The sequence below is a fragment of the Pelodiscus sinensis genome, chromosome 6 (assembly GCF_052426305.1).
Source record: "Pelodiscus sinensis isolate ZL-2025 chromosome 6, ASM5242630v1, whole genome shotgun sequence".
NCBI classification, from domain to species: domain Eukaryota; kingdom Metazoa; phylum Chordata; order Testudines; family Trionychidae; genus Pelodiscus; species Pelodiscus sinensis.
The window spans coordinates 126,938,617-126,961,841 of record NC_143057.1 but is presented as its reverse complement, the minus strand read 5'-3'; the positions used below and the strand labels follow the sequence as shown (position 1 = coordinate 126,961,841).

At 47.3% G+C, this 23,225-nt stretch overlaps 1 protein-coding gene across 2 annotated transcripts in view; it reads right to left on the bottom strand.

Annotated features, from left to right (window-relative positions):
- TPGS2 (tubulin polyglutamylase complex subunit 2) overlaps positions 1–23,225 on the bottom strand; it is a 94,498-nt gene that overhangs the window by 68,953 nt on the left and 2,320 nt on the right. For both annotated transcript variants that reach the window (XM_075932771.2, XM_006122998.5), the window contains exons 2-6: positions 18,346–18,425; positions 9,647–9,734; positions 5,628–5,759; positions 3,718–3,831; positions 3,068–3,228 (exon numbers count right to left, since the gene is read on the bottom strand). In XM_075932771.2, the coding sequence (XP_075788886.2) occupies positions 3,068–3,228; positions 3,718–3,831; positions 5,628–5,759; positions 9,647–9,734; positions 18,346–18,425 (575 nt within the window). The remainder of the gene's footprint in view (positions 1–3,067; positions 3,229–3,717; positions 3,832–5,627; positions 5,760–9,646; positions 9,735–18,345; positions 18,426–23,225) is intronic.

Sequence of the window (23,225 nt, the reverse complement as noted above, 5' to 3'; positions counted from 1 at the left end):
TGGGGGGAAACCCCAAGAATCAAGTTTGGAACATTTTAAACATACACCAAGCTCCTGCTGTCAGGAGCCTGTGTCGGTCTGTGTGTCAGCTCACACGGTTTTCTGCAAAGGGCTTTATAGCAGAGATGGTTTGTAACCGCAGAATGAGGATTGTGATATAACCTTCCCAAGGTACAGAGATGTCTGGATCGGCCCACTGTGCAGGTAAAGGCCAGAAGAGGAACCTGATTCTCCTCGTTTTCCCTAGGTGTAACTCGGCAGACATTAGGGAGTTAGTTACTCCTGATTTATATCAATGGAAGGGAGAAGGGAAACAGGCCTAATTTATTTGGCTTCAGAGAAGCAGCAAGTGATTAATACTACTTTGCAGTGCAATTTGCCAAACAAGCATGGCTAGAATGGCTGGGCCGCTCCTGTGAAATAAAAAGCCTCCAAAGCCCTTCTCACAGTGCAGGTTCAGTAGTGCAAACTTCAACTCAGACCTTATGTTCACTTCTCTTCTGCCTGGTTTGAGGACTGTACCATCCGCATTATCTTGTTGCCACTGGGAAGTTTCACTCTGCAATGCACACTCCTGTCTTCTACTTTTCTGTTTTCCACATTTTCTAGCGTTTTCTGCATCTAATGCCGCATTTTTACATCAAAAACTAAGTATGGGATGCTTCCCGCCCACTTAATTAGTCACATTACCACTGGTCCTACAACTGGCAGGTAACTTTTGTTTTGGTTATAAATTCCGGGTTTCTGTTATTCCTCTTCAGCTTATCTGATGAAGTGGGTTTTGCCCACGATACCCTATCTAACTGAAAATATAGAGAGTATGTCTGTACTTGCACCCTCTTTCAAGAGAGGGATGCAAATGCAGCTGAGCAAAATTGCAAATGAAGCGTGGATTTGAATTTCCCGCGCTTCATTTGCATAATTGCAAACCGCCGCTACTTTGAAATTATTTCGAAATAGGGTATTTCAAAATAGCGGCGGTCCGCAATTATGCAAATGAAGCACGGGAAATTCAAATCCACGCTTCATTTGCAATTTCTCTCAGCTGCATTTGCATCCCTCTCTCGAAAGGGTGCGAGTACAGACATACCCTTACAGACTAACTCAGCTACCCCTCTGAACAAATATAAAGGGAAGAGCTGGAACTTAGCTTCATTTACAAGTTTGGGAGCCATCAAAAAGGTATGAATAAAGATATTACCTGGCTAGCACACTACCTTCCATATCCTAATGACTTAACCAACTAAACAATGGGTACCTAAGAACAATTTGCACCTCCTCTATCAGCTTCTTGTAACTTGAACACTCTAATTCACTATCTTTATCCCTTCCTTCCCCCTATTTTTTTTTGGATATGGACTTTTAATACTCAATTCATCTGAAGAAGTGGGTTTTGCCCACAAAAGCTCATGATACCATCTACATGTTCTGTTAGTCTTCAAGGTGCTGCTACTCTATTCGTTTTTCAAGTTTCTTCAGTTAGGGTATGTCTACACTGCCACCCTAGTTCGAACTAGGGTGGCTAATGTAGGCATTCGAAGTTGCAAATGAAGCCTGGGATTTAAATATCCCAGGCTTCATTTGCATCTTGTCGGGCGCTGCCATTTTTGTTAGCTTCTAAGTTGCCACAGAAGATTGTTGTTTTTCAAGTTACAGACAAACACAGTTATCCCTCTGACACATTTTCTATGAGAGCCAGCTGGCTCATGAAGCCAGGGTTGGGTTATTAGGCACAACCCCGCCTCAAACCACTCCTGTTCCAGTGCACAGCATAGCGCTGAACAAGATAAACAGCGTCAATACACACACTAAAGGGTGGTAGAGCTAAATACTGTATAAGGGGACCGTCTCCAGTTATTTCCCCCTGAGAGCCCTTTTCAGATGATGATGCCAGTGCAGACAACCTTGCACCACTGGAATCAGGTAAAGGCAGCAGGATATAATCTAACCTAGGAGGAAATGGATTGATTAGGGAGTGCCTGGGGAACCCTTTCACACCAGGGTTAGTAAATATATGCAGTAGTGTGCTGGAAAAGCTATTGCTAGAGGACAATCCGCAGAGCCTGGATCAATCAGGTAGGTTCTATTTAGAGCACAGCATGATGGGGAAGAAATCAGAAATGCTGGGGGCCTAATCAATTCTCACTAGGCTGAAACTTGCTCTGGCTTCAGAGGGCTGTCTCACATGCTTACCATCAGGGAATGTCAATTTGCTGGTAGCAAGTCTGCAGTTTGTGATTAAAAACAAGGACCTTCCGATCCACTACACGCAGCAGGGAGCAAAGGTCCTGCCAGCGTGGAGCAGCGCTCAGGTTTAAGTGTTGTTGTCTCCCACAGGGCAGAGGGTGGAGTAATGAGCAAGCTGGGACAGAAAGCCCAATCAGAAATTCACAGGCAAGGCAGGAGGCTATAAATACAGAGACCTGGCACTCAGAAGGGAGCAGCAGTGAAGAGAACAGGCTGGAAGCAGATTGTGCTTTTATGCCTAGCCCTGAGCAAGGAGCAGCACCACGCCAGGAGCAGCCCGGGGGGATACTGGGACTCTCACTCCGGCACCATGTTTTGGGACAGCAGGACAGTACTTTGTTGCCACCTTTTGCAAGGTGCAGCGTGTTCCGCACTCGTGTATGGTTAGCTCTGCTGTCCTGTGTGCAAGGGGGCCTCCCTGCCCCACTTGCTCTCTGCAGTTGGGGAGGGGGATACAGTCTAGTAAGGAAAGGGGGCATTTAGCCCTTGCCTTCCCACCACGTTCAGACCTGTGATCTGGGTTGGTCTTGTGCGTAGACAGCCGTGTCCCCCTGCACAGTCACCAGTGGGGAGAGCTCCATCTGCATAATAATAACCACATTAACGTGGTGCCTCTGCCAACTGCTCGACAGCCCGGCTCTGGCTAGTCCTCCTGATCTAATACACACCACTTACACCCCCACTCTGATGCCTGTGGAGGATTACCTGGCTTGCCGAGAACCTCTGCTCGTTGCTGAGCCAGGTGGCTCTCCACACTGCCCTTGAGAAAGCTTCCGTTCAGACTCACTGCGGAGTCCTAGTAAGGCTGCCACTCGCCTACCTTAGCCTGGGGGCTGATGCCGTAGCTGGTAAAGGCATACTGCCATTGCGGGAGGCCCAGGTGAGTGATCAGCAGTCGATAGTAGGCAGTGAAGGTGTCCGTCAGGAAATGCCAGTACAGAGCTCTGTCCAGAAACCAAATCTCCGTGTCTGGGGTGACCACTGGAATTGAAAGAAAGGAACATAAACTGTAGCACTGTTTTGAAGTGGAAGGATAAGGTCTCAGCTGGGTTCATCTGGAGACCTGCAGTGATGTTGTGATACTTTGGATAGTGTAGGATGGCTCTTCCAAAGGGCCCAGACCCAATGTGTCCTAAGGCAGCATGGTCTAGTGGTTATAGCCTGGGACCCCAAAGTCCTGACTTCTAGGTTCCATTTCCAGCTCTGTTACTGATTTTGGGTGTGCTCATCAACTAGTCCCTGTGCAGACATTTTAGGCAGCTAGAAATGGCACAGAATTATCATGTGGGCTCATCTGTTCAATGCCAAGGGGGAAATCCTGGCTCCAAATGAAGTCAGTGGGAATTCTACCTTATGAAATCAATGCAGCCAAGATTTCACTCAAAATTGCATGTAAGTTCAGAAGAGTAAGAGATAACCAAATGCAGCCATTTATCATAAGCCATTAACTGTGCTCTGTTTAGTCTTTACCTGGTTTGGTGTGCTTAAAAACAAGGCAAACTTTCCCGTTCCCATTGCATGGGTCTAATTCAAATATCAGGCTACGAGGGTCAAAATGAGGCTTTTCTGGCTGGTCTTCATTACCTTTAAAAAGACACAAAAGAGGCTTACAGTCCACCTTCACTGACCAGTGGCTGCATATACTACGTGGAGAGCTGTTTACATGCACCAGGCCCTCAACTTCATGTGTGCACACACATCTCAAGCATTGAAGATCGGAGGGGGACCCAAACTGTTTGTTCAAATACACAAACTCATGCCCATGGTACACTTATGGGTGCTACTGTAGAGGCATGTTTGAAAAGCTGGCCCATAACTTGTGGTACGATACACAATTTGTGTAGTGCCAATTGCGTATCTTATTTTGAGTTTAGGGTGCTGTGTAGATGCACCCTTGGAAGGATTCACTTTTAATTGGTAAATTAACAGTTATTAATTATTATAAGAAATCAAATTATTGCCAACTTAAAATGGAGAGAGAGAAAGTTCAAAACAATGGAATGAAAAGGCACCATAAGCAGTATTTTTAGTTTTATGACAATCACTGTATTGTAGTTCTGCTTATATATAAACACCTATGGATACCTCTTGAAGATGCCTGCACAAAAATGCACCTGCAGTTCACAGAACTTAGATGTTCATTAACCTTATTGCAAAGCCAGACAATCTTTCTTAGAAACTAGGGCTTAAGGTCTGGTAGATAAAACAGTAATGCACGTGTATTTAAACCATTGAAAACCAGCTGACATGGGGATCGTTTTGGAATAGCTGTTTTAAAATCCTCACTAGAATTATTCATCATGTTGTGAACATTACTCATTAAGCAACGATGGCCAATCCCTTCTTCCCCCAAAAGCAATTAACCATTATGGTTTTTGTGATTCAATCTCATAAGTAAGTTGGAATGAGAACAAATACATAGTTTAGAAAGAATAGAATTTTTCCTGTAATAAAAGAAAATAGATATACATTAATAGAGTCTACCATGGGAAAGCAAATGGTTTTTGGATGGCAGCTTCTCATTAAAGTCAAAGGTAAAACTCCTTTTGGGATATAATGTGCTCTCACACGTGTCTTGCAAGTTCAGTGGAGTTGCATGTGGGTAAGTGAGAGCTGAATTTGGTCTGTTTCTTTTGAATAGCAAGAGGCTTAGAATTACAGCAGGACTTGGGCAACATCTCTACTAGCTAAAGGACAGGAGTGCCTGATAAGCAGAGAAGGAGCCACAGAAATCACATAGCAATTTGTACATTTTATTATTTTTTCTGCAAAGACCCAGCATGATCCCACATCCTGTTGGTCTCGCTTATTGCATCGAGTGAGACTGCAAGCTGTTAGGGGAAGGGAATGGATCCTTTTAATTGCCAAATGCCTAACACATCCAGATGCATTTCCCCTGCTGCCTCTTGTGTCAGTATATGTCGTCCAGTGACATTTCTAGCTCTGAAGAGCTGCATTCAAAATCAGTGTATCCAAAGGGCCTTTCCACCACCATGACAGTTATTGCCAATGGTTGTTGATATTATATTGTAAATATACCAGCTTTTTCCAAGCCGAATGAAAAGAGGAGGCCCTAGGTAACAATTTAAGACCGGGAAAAACAAAGCACAGGGAGCAGTTGAGTTGGGAAAGGAGCGTAGACCACACTGGTGAGGAGGTAGAGTAATGATACCAGGTGGACTGTAAGTATCCAGTCCATTCTTTCTCTGGAGCAGAACAAATTGGATCTCATTCAGAGTGACCTCTCTACCTGTGCTAGCAAAATGCCAGTTGGCCTATTATGCAGAAATGCAGCTCATCCCTATCCTGGAGAATGAAGGAGGAAAAGCACATTCTGATACATGGGTGTACCATCCCATCTGCTGCAAAGAGGACCAGACCTTCCTCGTCCGTATCATCTTCCAGGTCAGCAAGGGTCGGAGCACTGGGTAGAGCATATGCCGATGATCCGACGAGGCGACATAGCTTGGAGATGCTGTTAATCATCATGGAGCCCAGTGGCATGGGGTTATCTGCAGTGCAGTGACAAGAGAGATCATTAATACACCCCCTTGACAGCACAGCAGAGGAGATCTTTTTGTTTTGTCACCCCCCCCATGTATTTTGTGAAAGGCGAGAAGGAGAAATGGGCATTGCAGCAGGACTGCAGGTTTGCCAGATGCAGACTCTGGGGGAGCAAAGCTGAGACCATCTCAGAGAGACCACCAAGGCAGCAGCTGAGGAAGGTCTGGCTCACGCCTGGTGCTGACGGCAGCTGTAGCCATCTGGAAGAGGGCCAGGGGGACTGTTGGTCAGGTGCTGAAGTGTTAAACCTATTCAGGGCTCTATGGTTCACCACAGCTCGAATTCCCATTTGGACCACCCAGCGGGCGCTGCAGACTCCATTTCCCAAGGAGATCAGCACTTTCTGCTTGCACCAGCTGAAGCTAGCAGCCTTCTGCGGGAGTGCCTTGCAACAATCCAACTTTGAGGTGGCCAAATGCCTGTTTCAGAGGCTCTTGTTCCTGCCGGGCACAGATGAGCCCAGTCTGGCTAACACTTACGCTGGAGTAACTCCACTGAAGTCAATGGGGTTACACTGACGTGAGATCAGAACGAAGCCTGGTGTTTGTACCTGCTAGCACGGAAGTCTGTGTTAAAGCTTCCACTGCGCTTAATGGGACTAGGATCAGGCCCTTCATTCAAATGCTGTTCATTGTTAAAATTTCCCAGTATCATAATGGCAGCAAGGGCTCTTGTCTCCTGGGCATAGCTACTGCATGGGGCACGACCTTTGCAAAGTTCTTTGACCCCCCTCCTGCCTCTGTCAAACCAGATGGAAATCTGAAGAGTGTAAGAAGCAGGAAGCCAACTGATAGCAAGATGGTCCCTCTGAGCTGAGTAAGTACTACAGGTTAAACCTCCCAAATCTGGGATTATCTGGTCTGGAAACATCCGTGGTCCAGCAGGGCTACAGATGTTGCTGGACCAAAGAGCCCCGGAGGCTGGGAGCGTGAGCCAGCTGGGAGAATGTGGGGGCTGGAGATTCTCATCTAGGCCAGCAGAGACTGAGTCAGGAACCTCAGTATCAGTGGGGGCCTGGTGAGGGCTGGGGAACCCCCGCCTAGCTGGGGAACCCCCAATAGTAGTGGAGCCAGCTCAGTGGCCCCGGCTGAGGAACCTCTGGAAACTCCTGGCGGCAGTGGAGCCAGGCAGCGGCAGCTGGGCAGCTTCAGCCAGGAACCCTCAGAGGCAGTAAGGCCGGCAATGGCCAGGCAGCCCCAGGCTGAAGAAACCTGGGGAATCCCCCAGAGGCAGCGGGGCCAGTGGTGGCCGGGCAGCCTCAGCCGGAAAAGCCTGGGAATCCCTGGACACAGTGGGGTTGGTGGCAGCCGGGCAGACCAGCAAAGGAACCCCGGGGAACCCCAGTGGCAGCGGGAACCCCAGTGACAGCAGGCAGGCAGCAGGGTGGGGAGCCCGAGCGAGGCCAGCAGGGAACCCCAGGGAGATGAGTCAACAGAGAAGCAGCCAGCAGGGGAGCCTTGATCTCCCCTGGTCTGGCAGACTCCCTGGTCTGGGACTGCTGAGGTGCCGAGGGTGCCGGACCAGGGAGGTCCAACCTGTAGACAAAAATTGCAGATTGAAGTCCAACCTGTGTACTCATCCATTTGATGATGGGTATGTTTGGATTTGGATAAGACACACTGGCATTTAGGTGATCAAAAATAGACCTGATCCTAGCAAAATAAGTTCTCACATGGAAATCCTGCATGTGCATGGATCGTAGGCTTAAGCCTGATGTATCATGCACAGAAATTCAGGTGGCTGTTCAACTTTTATCAACTTGTGTTGGCTTTTGATTCCATAGCACTTTGGACTTTGCTAGAGGGTAGTTTTATACATCAGTAAGGGTATGTCTACACTACAGCGTTAATTCGAACTAACTTAGTTCGAATTAGTTAATTCGAACTAAGCTAATTCGAACTAACGCATCTAGAACTAAAAACTAGTTCGAATTAGCATTTTGCTAATTTGAACTAGCATGTCCACATTAAGTGGACCCTGAACCGGGGTTAAGGATGGCCGGAAGCAGTGCCAGCAGGGCATCAGATGAGGACTTAGAGCGTGGAGCTGCTGTCTCAGGCTAGCCGAGGGCTGTGCTTAAAGGGACCCGACCCCCACCCCAGACAGACAGTTCTCAGGGGTGCCCCGCTTGCAAAGCAGTCCTGGCTTGGATTGCCCTGAGTGTCCACACTGGGCACATCACAGCACTCGGCCATCAGACCGGCTGCACTTGCCGCAGGCTGCCATCTGGGGAGAGGGGGCAATTGGGGGGCTGCAGGAGAGCTTCCACCCCCAGAAGCCCGCAGAGCCAGCCCAGTCCTCCCCATCGGGGGCTCGTACCCCATTCCTCTCTCACCTCCTTCCACTTACCCTTCCCTAGCCCCCCTTCCTGATGTACAAAATAAAGAAAACGTGTGGTCAAAAATAGAATCTCTCTTTATTGAACAAAATTCGGGGAGACTGGGAAAAGGAGGTGGGAGAGGGGAAGAGAGAGGCTGGGAGAGGGGAGGGCAACTAAAATGATCAGAGGTTTGGAACAGGTCTCATATGAAGAGAGGCTAAAGAGACTGGGACTATTCAGTTTAGAAAAGAGGAGACTGAGGGGGAATAGGATAGAGGTCTATAAAAGCATGAGTGGGGTGGATCAAGAAAAGTTCTTCATTAGTTCCCATAATAGAAGGACTAGAGGACACCAAAGGAAAGGAATGGGTAGCAGGCGTCAAACTAGTAACAGAAAGTTGTTCTTCACAAAGCAAAGAGTCAACCTGTGGAACTCCTTGCTGCAGGAGGCTGTGAAGGCTAGAACTAGAACAGAGTTTAAAGAGAAGTAAGATCAATTCATGGAGGTTGGGTCCATGGAGTGGTATTAGCCAGGGGGCAGGAGTGGTGTCCCTGTCCAAAGTTTGTGGAAGGCTGGAGAGGGATGGCACGAGACAAATGGCTTGGTCACTGTCTTCGGTCCATCCCCTCCAGGGTCTCTAGGGTTGGCCGCTGTCGGCAGACAGGCTACTGGGCTAGATGGACCTTTGTACGGCCATTGTAAGCTCAGGGCTCAGGGTCGGGGGTCTCAGTGGACCATCTTGATTTTCATGCACACCTGGTCCTGGGTGGCCAGGCTGGCAGCTCTCCTGCCCTAGACGGCCACTTTCCTGTGCCTAGTGCGGAGGTCGTGGACCCACCTCCCGGGAGCCGCCAGCCTGGTCCCGGGAAGAGGGGGAGGGCTGGGGGGCATCGGGTGGCTGGCTCGAGCCGTGTCAGGTGCAGGGTCTGCTGGCTGGGTTCTGGCAGGCTTGCACCTGGCACGGGCATCGTAGCCAGCCCGTGCCCCTTTAAGGAGTCCGGGGCCGGGAGAGGGGCAATAGAGTTTCCCTGGTGTTGGCCAGAGTGGCCACCAGGGAAAGCTGGGGAGGGCTAGCCTCCAACTAGTTCGAATTAAGGGGCTACACACCCCTTAATTCGAACTAGTAAGTTCGAACTAGGCTTAGTCCTCGTAGAATGAGGTTTACCTAGTTCGAACTAAGCGCTCCGCTAGTTCGAATTAAGTTCGAACTAGCGGAGCACTTGTGTAGCGCCTATCAAAGTTAATTCGAACTAACGTCTATTAGTTCGAATTAACTTTGTAGTGTAGACATACCCTTACTGAACTATCCAAAAACAGCTGGCTAAAGGGCAGAGTGGTTATTTTTCATTTAAAATGATTTTGCTCCTCTAACGTAGCTCAAACCAAATGAAGGATTCTGTTAAGCAGTGATCAAATTGAGAGGAAGGGATTGCAGCTGTCGCGGGGAATGCACAGAAAAAATGGAAATTTACCCCAAAGGATTTTAAGCTAAGGGAAAGACACAGAAAAACTTACCATCAAACTTCACACTCCAGGTCATGTGGAAGCCATCACTCATTAGGTAGAAATTCTTCAAATCCTCTGGCAGCACACAGGAGTTTTTCTGTAATCACAAACATGCCCCTAAATGCTATGAAAGGGAAGAGGGAGAGCCTGCTTTGCCCCAGATAGCTAACTCTCCACTGAGACAGGAATGTTCATCACCAAAGATCTCACTGAGCCCCCACACAACTTAAATCACATCATCGGAGAGATGCTTTCAAGTTTCTTGGATCTATTTCCAAAACCAGAGTCTGTCTTTCACAAAGAACCTGGTTTTGGAAATAGATCCAAGAAACTTGAAAGGCACCTTTGCGGCAATTTCATGCAATTGGTTTGCCAATTTAGCTATTGTGAATAAAGGGATATTTTAGGTGTGTTCCACAATTTTCATGATGTGGCAACTTGAGTAATGAATTCACACTCCCAAATCACGGACTCCAAGTCATCAGCTAATGCACATTCACTGCTTCGTGCGGGACAGAGCTTTGCCAGCAATGAGACCAAACCAACTAATCAACCTCTTCCATTTGATCTACAGAACCTGCAGTAGTATCGAGACTTCTCTCCTTCACAGACTTTCAGTCATTGAAGTGTAATAGGCACATGCAGGCAAGCACATCCGACATCCCATCCGAGAGTGTTCATGTACATATAGGGGGTCCAACCCTGCAAACACTTACTGCTGAGCTTAGTACTTACACCTATGAGAAGCCCTACGGACATCAATGAGACTATGCTCAATGCAGGCACTATGTGGGATCGGGCCTTTAGACAGTAAATTCCACTCCTATTTTCGATACTAACACTAAGTGCATGACATGGATTTGAAAACCACAAAGATTCACATTGGGAGCCAGTTTTAATGAGCCAAGGAAAGATGCTGCATGAAGCTACTTACGATCACTAGAGCCCTGCATATCCGCCGATATCCACCTCATATCTATGGATGTGGACATCTGCGGACATGGGATCAGATGTGGATACAACTATGCAGGACTCTATCACCGATGGTGGCTGGCCCACGGTTCTAGGCTGGGCAGCCCGGAGGGTGCACCCGGTGGCTTGGGCTGGACAGCCGACTGGCATTGGCACTGTTCAGCACCCCCTCACCAGGCAGCTCGAGCCCTTCAGCCAGTACTAGCATCCCCACCATGGCCCGGCCTGACAGCACGGCTTGCTAGCCCTTGTGAGAAGGCTTGCTGCTGCGGGCACAGATGCAGATACACATAAAAGACAGCGAGCGGATTGTGGGTCAGATGCACATTGACTCTGGTGGATGTGGGTCTCGCTAATAGATTCCCAGGCTCCAGCACTGCAGCTGGTCAGAACTAGAAGGAGGTTCCTCCATATGTCCACAGCTAGACTATCAATGATGCTCGCTCTCCAACCTGCACGTGGCCTGCATCCATTTGCTCCCCACAGCCGACTGCTCCTGTGGCCCATACATGCTTGGTTTGCTGCTTGTCGATATGATCTGCAACACCGTACAGTTCGTGGCTATGATATTATTCACGTCTCACACCATTATCAGGCACTTGGCTGGAGGGTTCTGGCTCACGTGCTCAGGGTTTAACTGACCGGCAAGTGTGGGCGGGGAAGGAATTCCTTTCCCTGGTCAGACCAGCAGTGATCTTGGGGTATTTTGCCTTCCACTGCAGTGTGCAGGTCCGGGTCACTGGCCAGGATTATCTGAGCACATCTCACTTATCGTTTCCCTGCTGTTGTGAGTGCCTCTGGCACTGGTGTGTCTTGGTGCTTCTGAATCTCTGTCATAAGATCTAATCTCCTGTGGGCGACAATGCCTTCTGGATCTCACTTTGGTTGTTGGGTTTAGTGTGCGGGTATGCTGGTGGCCTGTGGTACACAGGTGTTCGGACTGGATAATCGGGTGACCCTTTCTGGCCTTAAACTCTATGATCAGCAAATTGGACCTTGGCATAGCGGCTTTTCCAAAACCTTCTGAAAATGCCTCCATTGGCAGCAGGTACCAAGGAGAAGACATCTTGGTGTTGAGAAGAACTCACCTGTCACGTGATACCAAAGGGAAAGGAAAGCTGCTGGGCAGAGTTGCTCGAGAATTCCAAATCATACAGGAGTGCTTTACATTTTCCAAGCGTCTGTAACAGATGTGCCCTTGTTCGGCAGGCTCTTTGCAGAGCTAAGCATTTGTAATTTTACATGCAGCTTCATGAGCTCTGACTTTGTAACGCTAGTTGCAAGAGGGAGGATGTGGATTAAAACCATGGAGGAGGCTGGCTGTGTGGAGATGATTGATGTGCTACAGAACCTCAACGGAATACAAGTATTGACATGCCACACTGTGTCAATCTTAAAAACCTGTTTAATCAGTTAATTGTATTTTTCTATTAATACACTTGTACATGAAAACAGCTCCATCGACATCAGTGGCCTTATTCTCCTGAGACAGACAAAAACCAGGACTCTAGTGATTCATGGCAAGAGATAAGAGGTTTCTGGATAGACCTGCTGTCTTGAACCCACCTCTTCCAAGGGAATATATCAATTGGCACCTGTGTTTCCAGTCACATTCTCTCTCTTTTTACCTGCATTTTAGAAACTCCCTCAGCTAATGCCCCTTCATTGCCTTCTCCAGAGGATAGGTCTAAACCAGACCTTGGCAAAATATGACCCGTGGGCTGAATCCGGCCCACCAAGCCACCGGATCTGGCCCATGGATGCTGCAGGGAGCCCTATGCAGGCTCCCTGCTTGTCTTGCCCACCCGCATGCTGCTCAGAAACGCGGCTGTGGGGCAGTCTCACTTTCAAAACTGAGAGTCCAGAGTAGGGATGTTAACAATTGGTTATTTTACTAGTTGACTAGTCGATGGAATTTCCATCCACTACTTGACTAGTCAATAGGCACTTCCGCATTCCTCCTTTGAAATGTACAAGAGCCCCCAGAGGAGGAATGTGGTGTTTCAAAGGGGCAGCCGCACAGCTGAGACAGGGATCAGCTGTGCGGTGCTGCTGCTTTGAAGTGCTCCTCTTTCCCCCCTTTGCTGCCTCTATCTCATAGCGGCAGCGGGAAGGGAGGGGGGAAATCGACTAGTTGACTGACTATCTGATAAGCATTTGCTTATTGGATAGTCGGCTAGTCCTTAACATCCCTAGTCTGGAGTGGAGGGGGGAAGCTTTAGGAGCTGTTCCCACCCCCAGCACAATCACATTGGCCGGTTTCTGGCTAGACAGCAGTGTGCCCAGCTTCATAGGTGATTAATCCGCCCCGCCCAGTCAGAGGCTCAGGGCTCCCTGCAAGCAGCTGATGGACTGGGCGGGGCTGATTAATCACCTGCAAAGCTGCGCTGCCCTGAAGCTTAGAGGGAACACTGGCTGGCAGGGAGGCTGATTCAGGAACGGGTTGCTGGTTGGTAAGTCTCCTGGCCAGACCCTGCCTCTGGCACCCCAGCCTCTCCCTCCCTCAACCCTCTGCCCCCCACCCCACATACCCAAATCCTCTGCCCGCTCCTACACCCACATTCCCTCCCAGATCTGGCACCCCAATCCCCTGCCCCAGATCACAGACCCCTTCAGCTTTAGCTCACAACCCAAACCCATGCACCCCCTCCTGTACCCATTTCCCTGCCCTAGGTCACAATGCCACCCCCTGTACTCCAGTCCAGTGCCCCAGATCACAAATGCCTCCTTCACCTAAACTCTCCCCCTTATCCCAAGCTCCCTTCTGTACCCAATCTCCATCCCATTAATATGGAAGAGTGTGGCCCTTGACCACCTTCTAAATTCTTGGAGTGGCCCGCCCATCAAAAATTACTGCCCACCTCAGTCTAAACTCTAATGACAATCATGGAAGTTTCTATACCAGCGCAGTATATGGCCCCATTTGGGATCCTGGATATTGTCCAATGTTCTCCAGGAGGGTGGGAGAAGACTGGCTCATCAGTCAAGTTACTTTCAGTCATAAGTGGTTGTAATTTCAAACAGCTGTCTTCTTAAAACAGAGGTCAGATAAGTTATATGCCCAAAACCACTTCATCCAGCTGCATGCACCCAGATCATCTGGTGCTTTCTAGAGTGGCACTTGCCAGCCCCATAAATGACAAAACCAAGATGCCCAATATTTGATGAGATTTTCATACCTGTATTTATTATCTGTGAGATCCCAAAGTTACCTAGAAAAAACATGTTTCATGCCCGTGTCCTTCTAGGGCAGTGGGGATATATCAGCTGGCAAGGTTATGGTGCTCACCTTGTATTCCCACATAAAACAGAAGATTTTACATATGGCAGTTAACTCAAGCTAATAATGCAGTAGTCGCTTACTGAGAACAATCCTATAGCTGTTAATAGAAATTACATCCATGGGCTCTACAGACAGGACCCTCAACACAAAAAGGCACAGAGCTCACTCCACGTGACACCTGAGTCGGGGGAGAAGGAGACAGATGCCATGTTGATATGGTTCCCTAACAGTGGAGATGGCCATCGTCCAATTTGCCTCTCCACGTAAGTTACTACCACTTCAGGCTGGTATAACCCAACTGCTGAAGGCTCTAAAACTGGCCTGGCAGCTGGGGTTATCCCCAGTGCAGAGATGCTTTGGTCACACTCTCCATGTCTGCACTGTCCATGGGGAATTCTCAAGCAGATGCCTCTGCTGGCTTTACAGCCCATTTGCACCAGCGGTCACAGCAGATCCCAACTTAGGCCCGTTGAGAACAGTTCATAAATTGCAGGGACAGAATTGTACATCTGATTTATCAGGAAATTATACGTCTTACAGAAGAGAATGCGCTGGAGAACAATCCTCCATTATAGCTTTTGATCCTAAATGCTTCTTGGAACTCCCTATGCATGTCCTCTGCTGTGTCCCTTTCGGGGGGAGGAGAAGGGGGTGTTTACAAATGTATCCCTGTGTGCTTACCCTGCTATGGAGCCGCTGCTCTGCGTCTCCTCACCCCTCTTGGAGCAGTCCAGAGAGAGTAGTCTTTGTGCTCCCTGGAGGGCAAGGGCTGTGATGTGCCTAGCTCTTACGTAGGTCACCTGCGACATCCCACTTCCTCTTTCACTATTCCTCCCCGGCCCCAGCCTTACCTATGGAACTCTGATTGAGTGGGCACATAGTCAAGGTTTTTGGTTTTTTAGTGAGCTATAATTCAATCGTTGGCCAACTTTCTGCACGATTTTGCAGAATTTTTTTCCTCGATGTTTCGGATGCTGCTAAATTTCAGGACAACCCATCTTTCTTAGCCTACGTTATAATGGGAGCTAAAAACAGGGCATGTAATGGAACCTGGTTTCAAGTTTAATATTCTCTCTAAAGTCTAGGAGTGAATTGTTTCCACTCCATTAAACTGGGAAGCAGCGCCACCCAGTGGTTGTGAAAACAAAACAAAAAGGTACACTAACCGCCTAAAAACATTTATTTGCACTAAAGCAATTAAGGGCGATGTGGCTGAGAAGGATGAGAGCTGAAAGTTCATCCCTAAGAACCAGATTCTGCCAGGTGCTGAGTGCTGCCTGTGTGGTCTAAAGAACTCTCAGCTCCCACTGACGACTATAAGGGAATTCAGCGCACTGGGCACCTTGAGAGATCTCAGTTCTTATTCCAAGAGATCAAACTCTACAGCTTATTTGTATTCCCACACAAAAGGACATGTGTTAACTTTGAATTACAGGTGGTAGATTTCAGATCCCTGCAGAGCAACTGGCAAAAAGTAAGGGAAAGAATCAGATAAGGCAGGGGTGGGGAAGCTTTTTTGGGTCAGGGACCAAATGAAAAATCAGTTGGGAGCTGCACACAAGTAGGAGGAAAGTGAGAAGCCCCTGACTGGGCAGAAGAAAGACACTCCCCACATTCCCCTCGCACACCAGAGCCCATGGGGACCCAGGCTAGTAGATTCTGTGCACTCCAGCCCTGTGGGTGGGTGGCAGGGGGGCTGGAGTGCCAGCGCAGGTTCCCCAACGTGGAGCCTCAGGGTCCAGATACAGGCAAGCCGGGGGCTGCATCTGGCCCCAGGCCTAAGGTTTCCCACCCCTGCCTTATTTCTGACTCTGACTGCTGCTTACACGGTCATGCCTATAGATGATGCGGGATGTAGGGTTGATGCGGCTTCTGTAATTACACGATATGTAGCTCTGTCCTGGCTTCCATACTGGTGGGTATAAGTAAGTGGGGCCTGGTGTTCCACTGCAAATGGTGACTGCGAGAGATGTTTTTCTGTAAGCCTTAGGAACAGATAGGTGGAGGGGTAGCCCACAGGTACGTAGGGTTACTATTTTTATGTAGATATGACGGAAGTGAAACCTCTATGGATTTTACTCCTGGGGGAATTCTGCCCCATTGTGCACATGAAGAAATCATGTCTTCCCCACCCCCCCCGCCAGATTTTTTTTCTCCACAGAAAACACATTTTGCCAGAGAGGAGCTGTGCTTATGTCTTTCACCCACCAGGGGCTGCTCGGGTGCCAGAACAAGCCATAGCAGTCAGCAGTAGACAGGGAGGGCAAGAGGCTACTTTCCTCACAGTGTCCTGCCCGTGGGGCCAAGTGACCCCACGTTCTCTCACCCACACTCCCAGGCTCCTGCGCAGCAATGACTTCCCTCTCCCTCAGCTCCTCCATTACCCTTGACTACCTCAAGCCTTTACACTGCTTTTGAGGTCGTCTGCGCGTCCCCGATCTGGGAACACCGGTGATATGGAGGAGGAAGAGGCTCTGCATGCTGCCATTTCCCCTCCTACCCAGCTGGGAGAACAGCAGCACACAACAGCTGCTTCCCCTGAGGCTTTCCCCCCGTCCCATAGTGGAGGTGGGGGGGGAGAGAGCAGTGCCTGGGAACAGCAGGGAGCACGGATCTGTGCGTGCCCCCAGCAGTGGGGCGGCAAGTAAGCGCCCCACTTCTACTCCCTCATGCTCACACCCCGCAGCACCCTACCTAGCCCGGCAAAATCTTTTATCCAGCACCCTGTTTCCTAGGGTTGCCAGATTAGAAGTTCAAAGTTCTGTATTAATATGCCTGGTAAAGAATCTGTCAAAAAACATGTCCTGAATCTTTTTTGCTATCTGTATTGTTACAGACATACTAGTTGGCAGGTATTTTGAAATAAATTGCCAAAATAATTTAAATTGGTGTGATTATATTGTGTTAGTCTGATAAATAAAATATTCAGAACTTTAAAATATTTAAAATTAAAAAAAATTTTGGCACAGAATTCCCCCAGGCATAGCATGTGGGTGTTTTATATTTATGACTGGGGTGAAGGCTGGATATTGGTTGCCAAGATGACTGAGGAGATATGGGGCTGTGGTAGGTAGTTGAGGTTGAGAAGAGAAACTCATGAGTGGAGTACAGATGGGGGCATTGAATGACTTGTTTGCACTACAAATCTCCCTCTTTAAATGGCCATAAAGCACTTGATTTTACACCCGATCTGAAGGACAGCACCTCAAGCCACACCTCAGAGGCCCCTACCACCATGCTAGAGCTTAGTTTCAAGGCTGATGTAGAAGGACAGCCACCTACTGAGTCATCATCCCTATTCGCTGCCGCACTTGAGTGAGGGTATGTCTACACTACCCTCCTAGTTCGAACTAGGAGGGTAATGTAGGCATACCGCACTTGCAAATGAAGCCCGGGATTTGAATTTCCTGGGCTTCATTTGCATAAGCGGGGCACCGCCATTTTTAAATCCCCGCTCGTTCGAACCCCGTGCCGTGTGGCTACACGCGGCACGAACTAGGTAGCTCGAACTAGGCTTCCTAGTTCGAACTACCGTTACTCCTTGTGGAATGAGGAGTAATGGTAGTTCGAACTAGGAAGCCTAGTTCGAGCTACCTAGTTCGTGCCGCGTGTAGCCACACGGCACGGGGTTCGAACGAGCGGGGATTTAAAAATGGCGGTGCCCCGCTTATGCAAATGAAGCCCGGGAAATTCAAATCCCGGGCTTCATTTGCAAGTGCGGTCTGCCTACATTACCCCTCTAGTTCGAACTAGCGGGGTAGTGTAGACATACTCTTAGGGATGTAAAATCCCGTTTAATTGGTTAGCCAGTTAAACGTTAGTCGGTTAACCAGCTAAACATAAAGGGGGAGCAAGCAGCCTCACTGGGCTGGAGTGTCCCCACCCGCCCACCATGGCTGGACTGGCGCGCCCCCCCCCTTCTCACACCGCAGACAAGGGCTGCTCCAGCCAGCCAGTCAAAGCAGCCCCTGTCTGCACCGGGGAGGCCAGGCCAGGCCAGGCCAGGTCTGCCACAATCAGGGGCTGCTCCAAGCAGGCTGGTCAGAGAAGTCCCCTGCCTATGGAGGGCCCCATGGGGCTGGAGAAGCTCCCTGCCCAAGGCAGGCAGGGAGCAGCTCCAGCCCCACTGGTTAACCATTCACATCCCTAACTCATCAGACAAAAGGCTTCCTTAGAGGGTTCCCACCTAAATGCATTACTGGCCTTCTCCTCTTGTGAGACCCAACAACACTGCAACTGAAAGTTGTAGGACTGGAAGCCAGAGTACTACCAGAAAAGGAGACAGCATTGCTTCAGTTTGTGTCACAGGCCTCAGTCAGTCTCTCTTACCTGTGGGCTGAGCTGTACGTGAAATGTGCCAGTTCTCTTCAGTATCCCGTATCCATATACAGCTCGTTGAGTAGCCAGTCCCCCCCGCCGCTCCCCGTGACAGTGCTATAATGAACTTACGCACCTGTTCCCAGGAAATAATAGAATGACGTTCGGCTGGCTCCTTTTCCACAAACGTCACCTCAGTGACTCCTGGAGAAGTTTCTGTAAAAGAGAAGGGAAAGCATGAGCACAGCTTGTAGACGGGACACCAAGTGGTACAATCCCTCTGGTTTTGTCTGATGAGCAGAGTCAGGCCTGATGTGTAGTTAAAGGGGAGATCACTAATGAATGCTGGGTGTAGGTGGTGCTTTGTCAGTACTGAACCAATGCCCGGACATTAAGGGGGCGTAGTGCTGCTGAAGATGCCATCTTTTGCTTTAGACATATTAAAGACAAGGAATCAGGAACTTGATTCAAAGGACTCCAGGGCAATTTCCACAAAAGCAGAGGGTTAGCCCTGGGGTCCTAGCCACACTCCCAAAGTCAGGGCATTATATTCTGCCTCTCTAAACACACCTTGTCGTTTCAGTTGGAGAAAGTATTTTTTGCTTGACTTGAGATGTTTGTGCAGTGCTGCCGTGATGTGGTAACACTGCACAGAGAAGGACGCTCGTCAGTGGTTCATTTTAAGGAGTCAGTGAAACTCAGAGTGAGGCTTGCAAGTTGCAAGTGGCTCTTCAATGTGCCTCCCCCCCCCGGCTCTTTGCAGCAAATGATACCAGTCTAATCTATTAGCCAATCAAGATGCTTTTACTATGTTATTAACCAACTGTAGGTAATAAAAGAATAGTACTTAGTCATTTTGCTGGGAGAATAACACACACCTGTAAAAACTAAATGTTTTCCCTGTTGTACTGTTTAAACATGGACATATAATACATGAAACTATGAATTCACACTACTGTGGTTCTTTTGGGCAACGTTGATCACTAATTTGGTTCCTGACCTTATGGGGTCTGAGCATCACCAAGTTAAGTGATCCTTTTATGGTTGTAGGATCTGATCCTGCAAACAAGTCTGCATTAGTAAACCCTTACTCCTCTCTGGAATTACTTCAGGCTAGTCTACTTGCAGCAACAGGTCCATACTTTATAATAAATGACGGGGCTCCTTTGGACTGAAGGGTGCAGTATAAAAGTAAGATATGCTATCTACATCATCACTGTGGCTGTGAGACTGTGTGACTGTGGAACCTTTCCCCTTTCATGTATTCATATTATTGTTTTAATAATCAAAGGCTTCCTTCAAAGACAATTGAAATCAAAGAAAAGATTCCCATTGATTCAAATTGCTTTGGATCAGGTCTAAAAAGATTGTTTACTTGCTGCAGGACTTAAAAACACAGCACACAAAGGTAAATTGTCACTTTACAGTGCTTTAACAACTATCTGTGGTGTAAAAGGAATAAAATTTTGGCTCCCAAAGCAGTCACATTATAATCATTGTACGAGAACACGCAACACAGAGCACTAGACAGGAAAGGTACCAAAAAGCTCTGGACAGATTTCTTTCTCCAGTACTGAGCTTTTTGTTCTAACAGGTGGATCATCCAGAGTTTTTCTAGCAGACTGACAGCAGCAGTCAGCATAAGAAAGTTTGACCTCTGTTCGGAGTCATTAGTCAGAAGAGTTTGCGCTATGATACCTGATGCTTTCAAGGACATCCTATATACAGCAATAACTTTCATCGGAAGCAATATAGTCCATATTCCTGGATACATCGTGGACATAAACATTAGCTTATGGAAAACAGAAAAAGAGGCTGACTATGACCTAATCCAGAGGGCTTTTATTGTGTTGAGGGGTTTACATTTTTGGGGGTGTTTGAACCATTAAAATGTATCCTTTCTGGCCAACGTAGGACTGCTGCCTTCAGATGACTTCCTGCCCCTTTGCCCAGTTTCATTTCAAAGAATAGGGAGGTAAGAATTTAGTTCTTGCTAGACTACACGTTCTCTAAATGGGGACTCTAGCCTTCATTAGAAGGGGTGATAATGCAGAACCTAGGATCTGACAAACCTTTTCCATCTCGAAATTCTGCATGTCTTATGACAAGTTCACAGATCAGATTAATGGAATAATTGTTATTTCTATGATCAAAGAAAACAGCAGGAACATTTGATTCATCTTGCACAAAGGCTTAACTGGGATGGTGGAAGATTTAATATTGTATCAGTTATAAGAAGATGTAAAGCTATGAGTGAACTGCAGGTTCTAAAGGGTCGGTATCAAATCCAAGATCAAAAGGAAGAGAAACTGTATCTTAAAAGCCTCAATGTTATATTAAAAATATCCTGTGGGTAAATGGAAGATCACACTTAACAGAGATGCATAAGTATGGATGGAAGCAGCTTTATACATGGAGAAGAAAAAGAAATCTGCCATGGGCACCTTCTGGGAATCCAAATGGAAAAAATCAAGGGGCCAAGTTAGTCTAATGGTATGGGTAAAGCTGAATAAAGTCAGCAGGGGAAGCTTTCCGTTTAAATATTCTGAATCAGGATCACAATCACTTTTTCCATTTATTTAGCACATTTCTTCTGGAAATTTCCCAAACCACTTTAAAAACTTTATGAGAGACACTTGATTTAATGGTCTGAGCATAAGATTGAGAGTTGGAATCCCCACATTATAAATTAAATTATAATTCTTGCTCTGTTACTAATCCCCCGGGTTTTGTCAAGTCACAAGTGTTCAATCAAACGGGATGACAACTCACAGGGTATTGTAAGTATTAAAGTATGGTTTGCTGCTGAAAAGTGACTGTACACACCACATCATGGTGTTCCATGTTCTCTATATTTTCAAAACAAGTATGTTTAATTTGTAAGCAAGAAAACTGACAGTTCTGTTAGCTTCTTTCTGCCAGACCTCCAAATGGAACCTAGGATTGATGAATGAATCCAGGGTGTTTCCTTCTCACGTTTCACCAACAGGCATTGAGCTTTTTGCAGGCTAAATTATGTCCTGAGTGCCAAGTGTGAAACCCCACTGTCCTCAAATTATAACCTCTGTAACACCCATGAAAACTCAGTCTTCTGCAGGTTTGCAAAGCGGTTGGAGCTTAGTAAGCAATTCTGTACAGGAGACTCTAAAATGAAGAGAAATTGTAAAATGAGGACCATCACATTTACCTGTGTAAGCACCCCCAGACAGTGTGTGCAACAACTTTAAAAGAAACATGCCTAGTTTTAAGGAAATATAACCATCTTCTGCACAGTGAAAATGTTCTACTCACTCAACTGACTTGAAAGATTCATCACTGCTTTTGTACCATTTCAAGCAGAATACTGTCTGTGACTTTTATGAGCCCTTCAGAGGAAAAAGGCAAACTAAAAGAACAAGACACTGTGTATTGGTCCCAGCTCCTGAATAAAGACTCTTTAGAATCCAGGTACCCATGGCTATCTGAAGGACGGCTACGCAAAGTATATAATAATAAACTCCCCATAGGAAAAAAATAGAACTGTCTTGTTAAGTTGTTCTACTTTTAGTGTTAATCAAAGGAACTGCTGTACCATCTTGAAAGTGTGGACTGAGGTAAGTAGCGCTACACTGCAGATGATAGTGAGAATGCTATTGCAAAATAAGCTAGGGTCTGAATTTAAAACTCCACAGCTATTCTGTCCTCCTTCTCCACACAGACACGCTTGTTCCATCATTTTTGCACTGAGGATTAAGCTAAATCTCACAAAAACACTCTTGGTGGGAGATAAAATGCGCACATGGGGAGTTAGCGTGGAATCGCTGTTCTGCAATAGCTTTTCCAGGCTATTTCCAAGCGTTCACAGGCTCTAACACACAGACAGATTAAATGCCCTGCCTAGAATCAGTCAGTGGCAGAGCTGGGAACAGACCCCAGAGGTGAAATCCTGTTCGTACTGAAGTAGAAGCAAATTTTGCCTTGACTTCATGAGGACAGAATTTCATCCTAGGAGTCTAGTGCTATTGACTAGATATGTTGGCCTGGCTGCTGAGATAATCATCATGGGAAATGCTATATATGAGAATAACTGGTTGAAATTCTTTAGCCTAGTTATAGAGGAGGTTGGACTAGATACAGGCAGTCCCCGGGTTACGTACAAGATAGGGACTGTAGGTTTGTTCTTAAGTTGAATTTGTATGTAAGTCGGAACTGGTACATATTGTAGGGGAAACTCTAGCCAAACATTTCTCCAGAGCTCAGTTTTATTCTCCCACACCTCACTTCCCTCAGTCCTTTATTCTCAAGCTGAGGTGTCTGCTGAGAAAAGCCGCTCCGTGTCTCCCTGGTCTGCTGTGGGGGGAGGAGCGCTAGCTTCGCGTCTCACTGGTCTGCTGGGGGGGTGCAGCTAGTGCGGGGTTGTCCAACTCGTTTGTAAGTAGGGATCCAATGTAAGTCGGATCCATGTAACCCGGGGACTGCCTGTACTTTATAATGGCTTTTTCTGGTCTTAAAATTGGTATGGATGCTGGGAGCCAAGCTTTGAGGGTGGTTGAAATAACTTATTTATATGTAGTGCTATATGTATGTACATCCCCTTACAGACAAATAAAGGCACAAGAGCCTTGAGGAACTTACAGATGAAGGCTCTTATAGTGCCTCACTTATTCAAATACATTCACAAACTTATATAGAACTACTCATATGAGTAGGACTTTGTAGGATTGAGCCCTACAAACTTGATCTTATGATAAGCTCAGTGCCCTTAATTTCCACTAACTTTCAAAGGGAATTGAAAGTATTTGACACTGCTCAGGATTTGGTCAACAGTTAGACATGACATCATGTGACAAGGACAAATGTCTGGAGGAGTGGGTACATTAGACAGCTGGAGAAGGCTACCACAACAGTTACTCATGAGAAATATGAGTCAAAGTCACGTGTATCTCATGAGAGAAAGAAAGTTAATGAACAAACCGACACCTCTAAGCTCAGTTCCATGCACTGTGTCCAGTACTGCTAACCTCAAGCTTTCAAAAA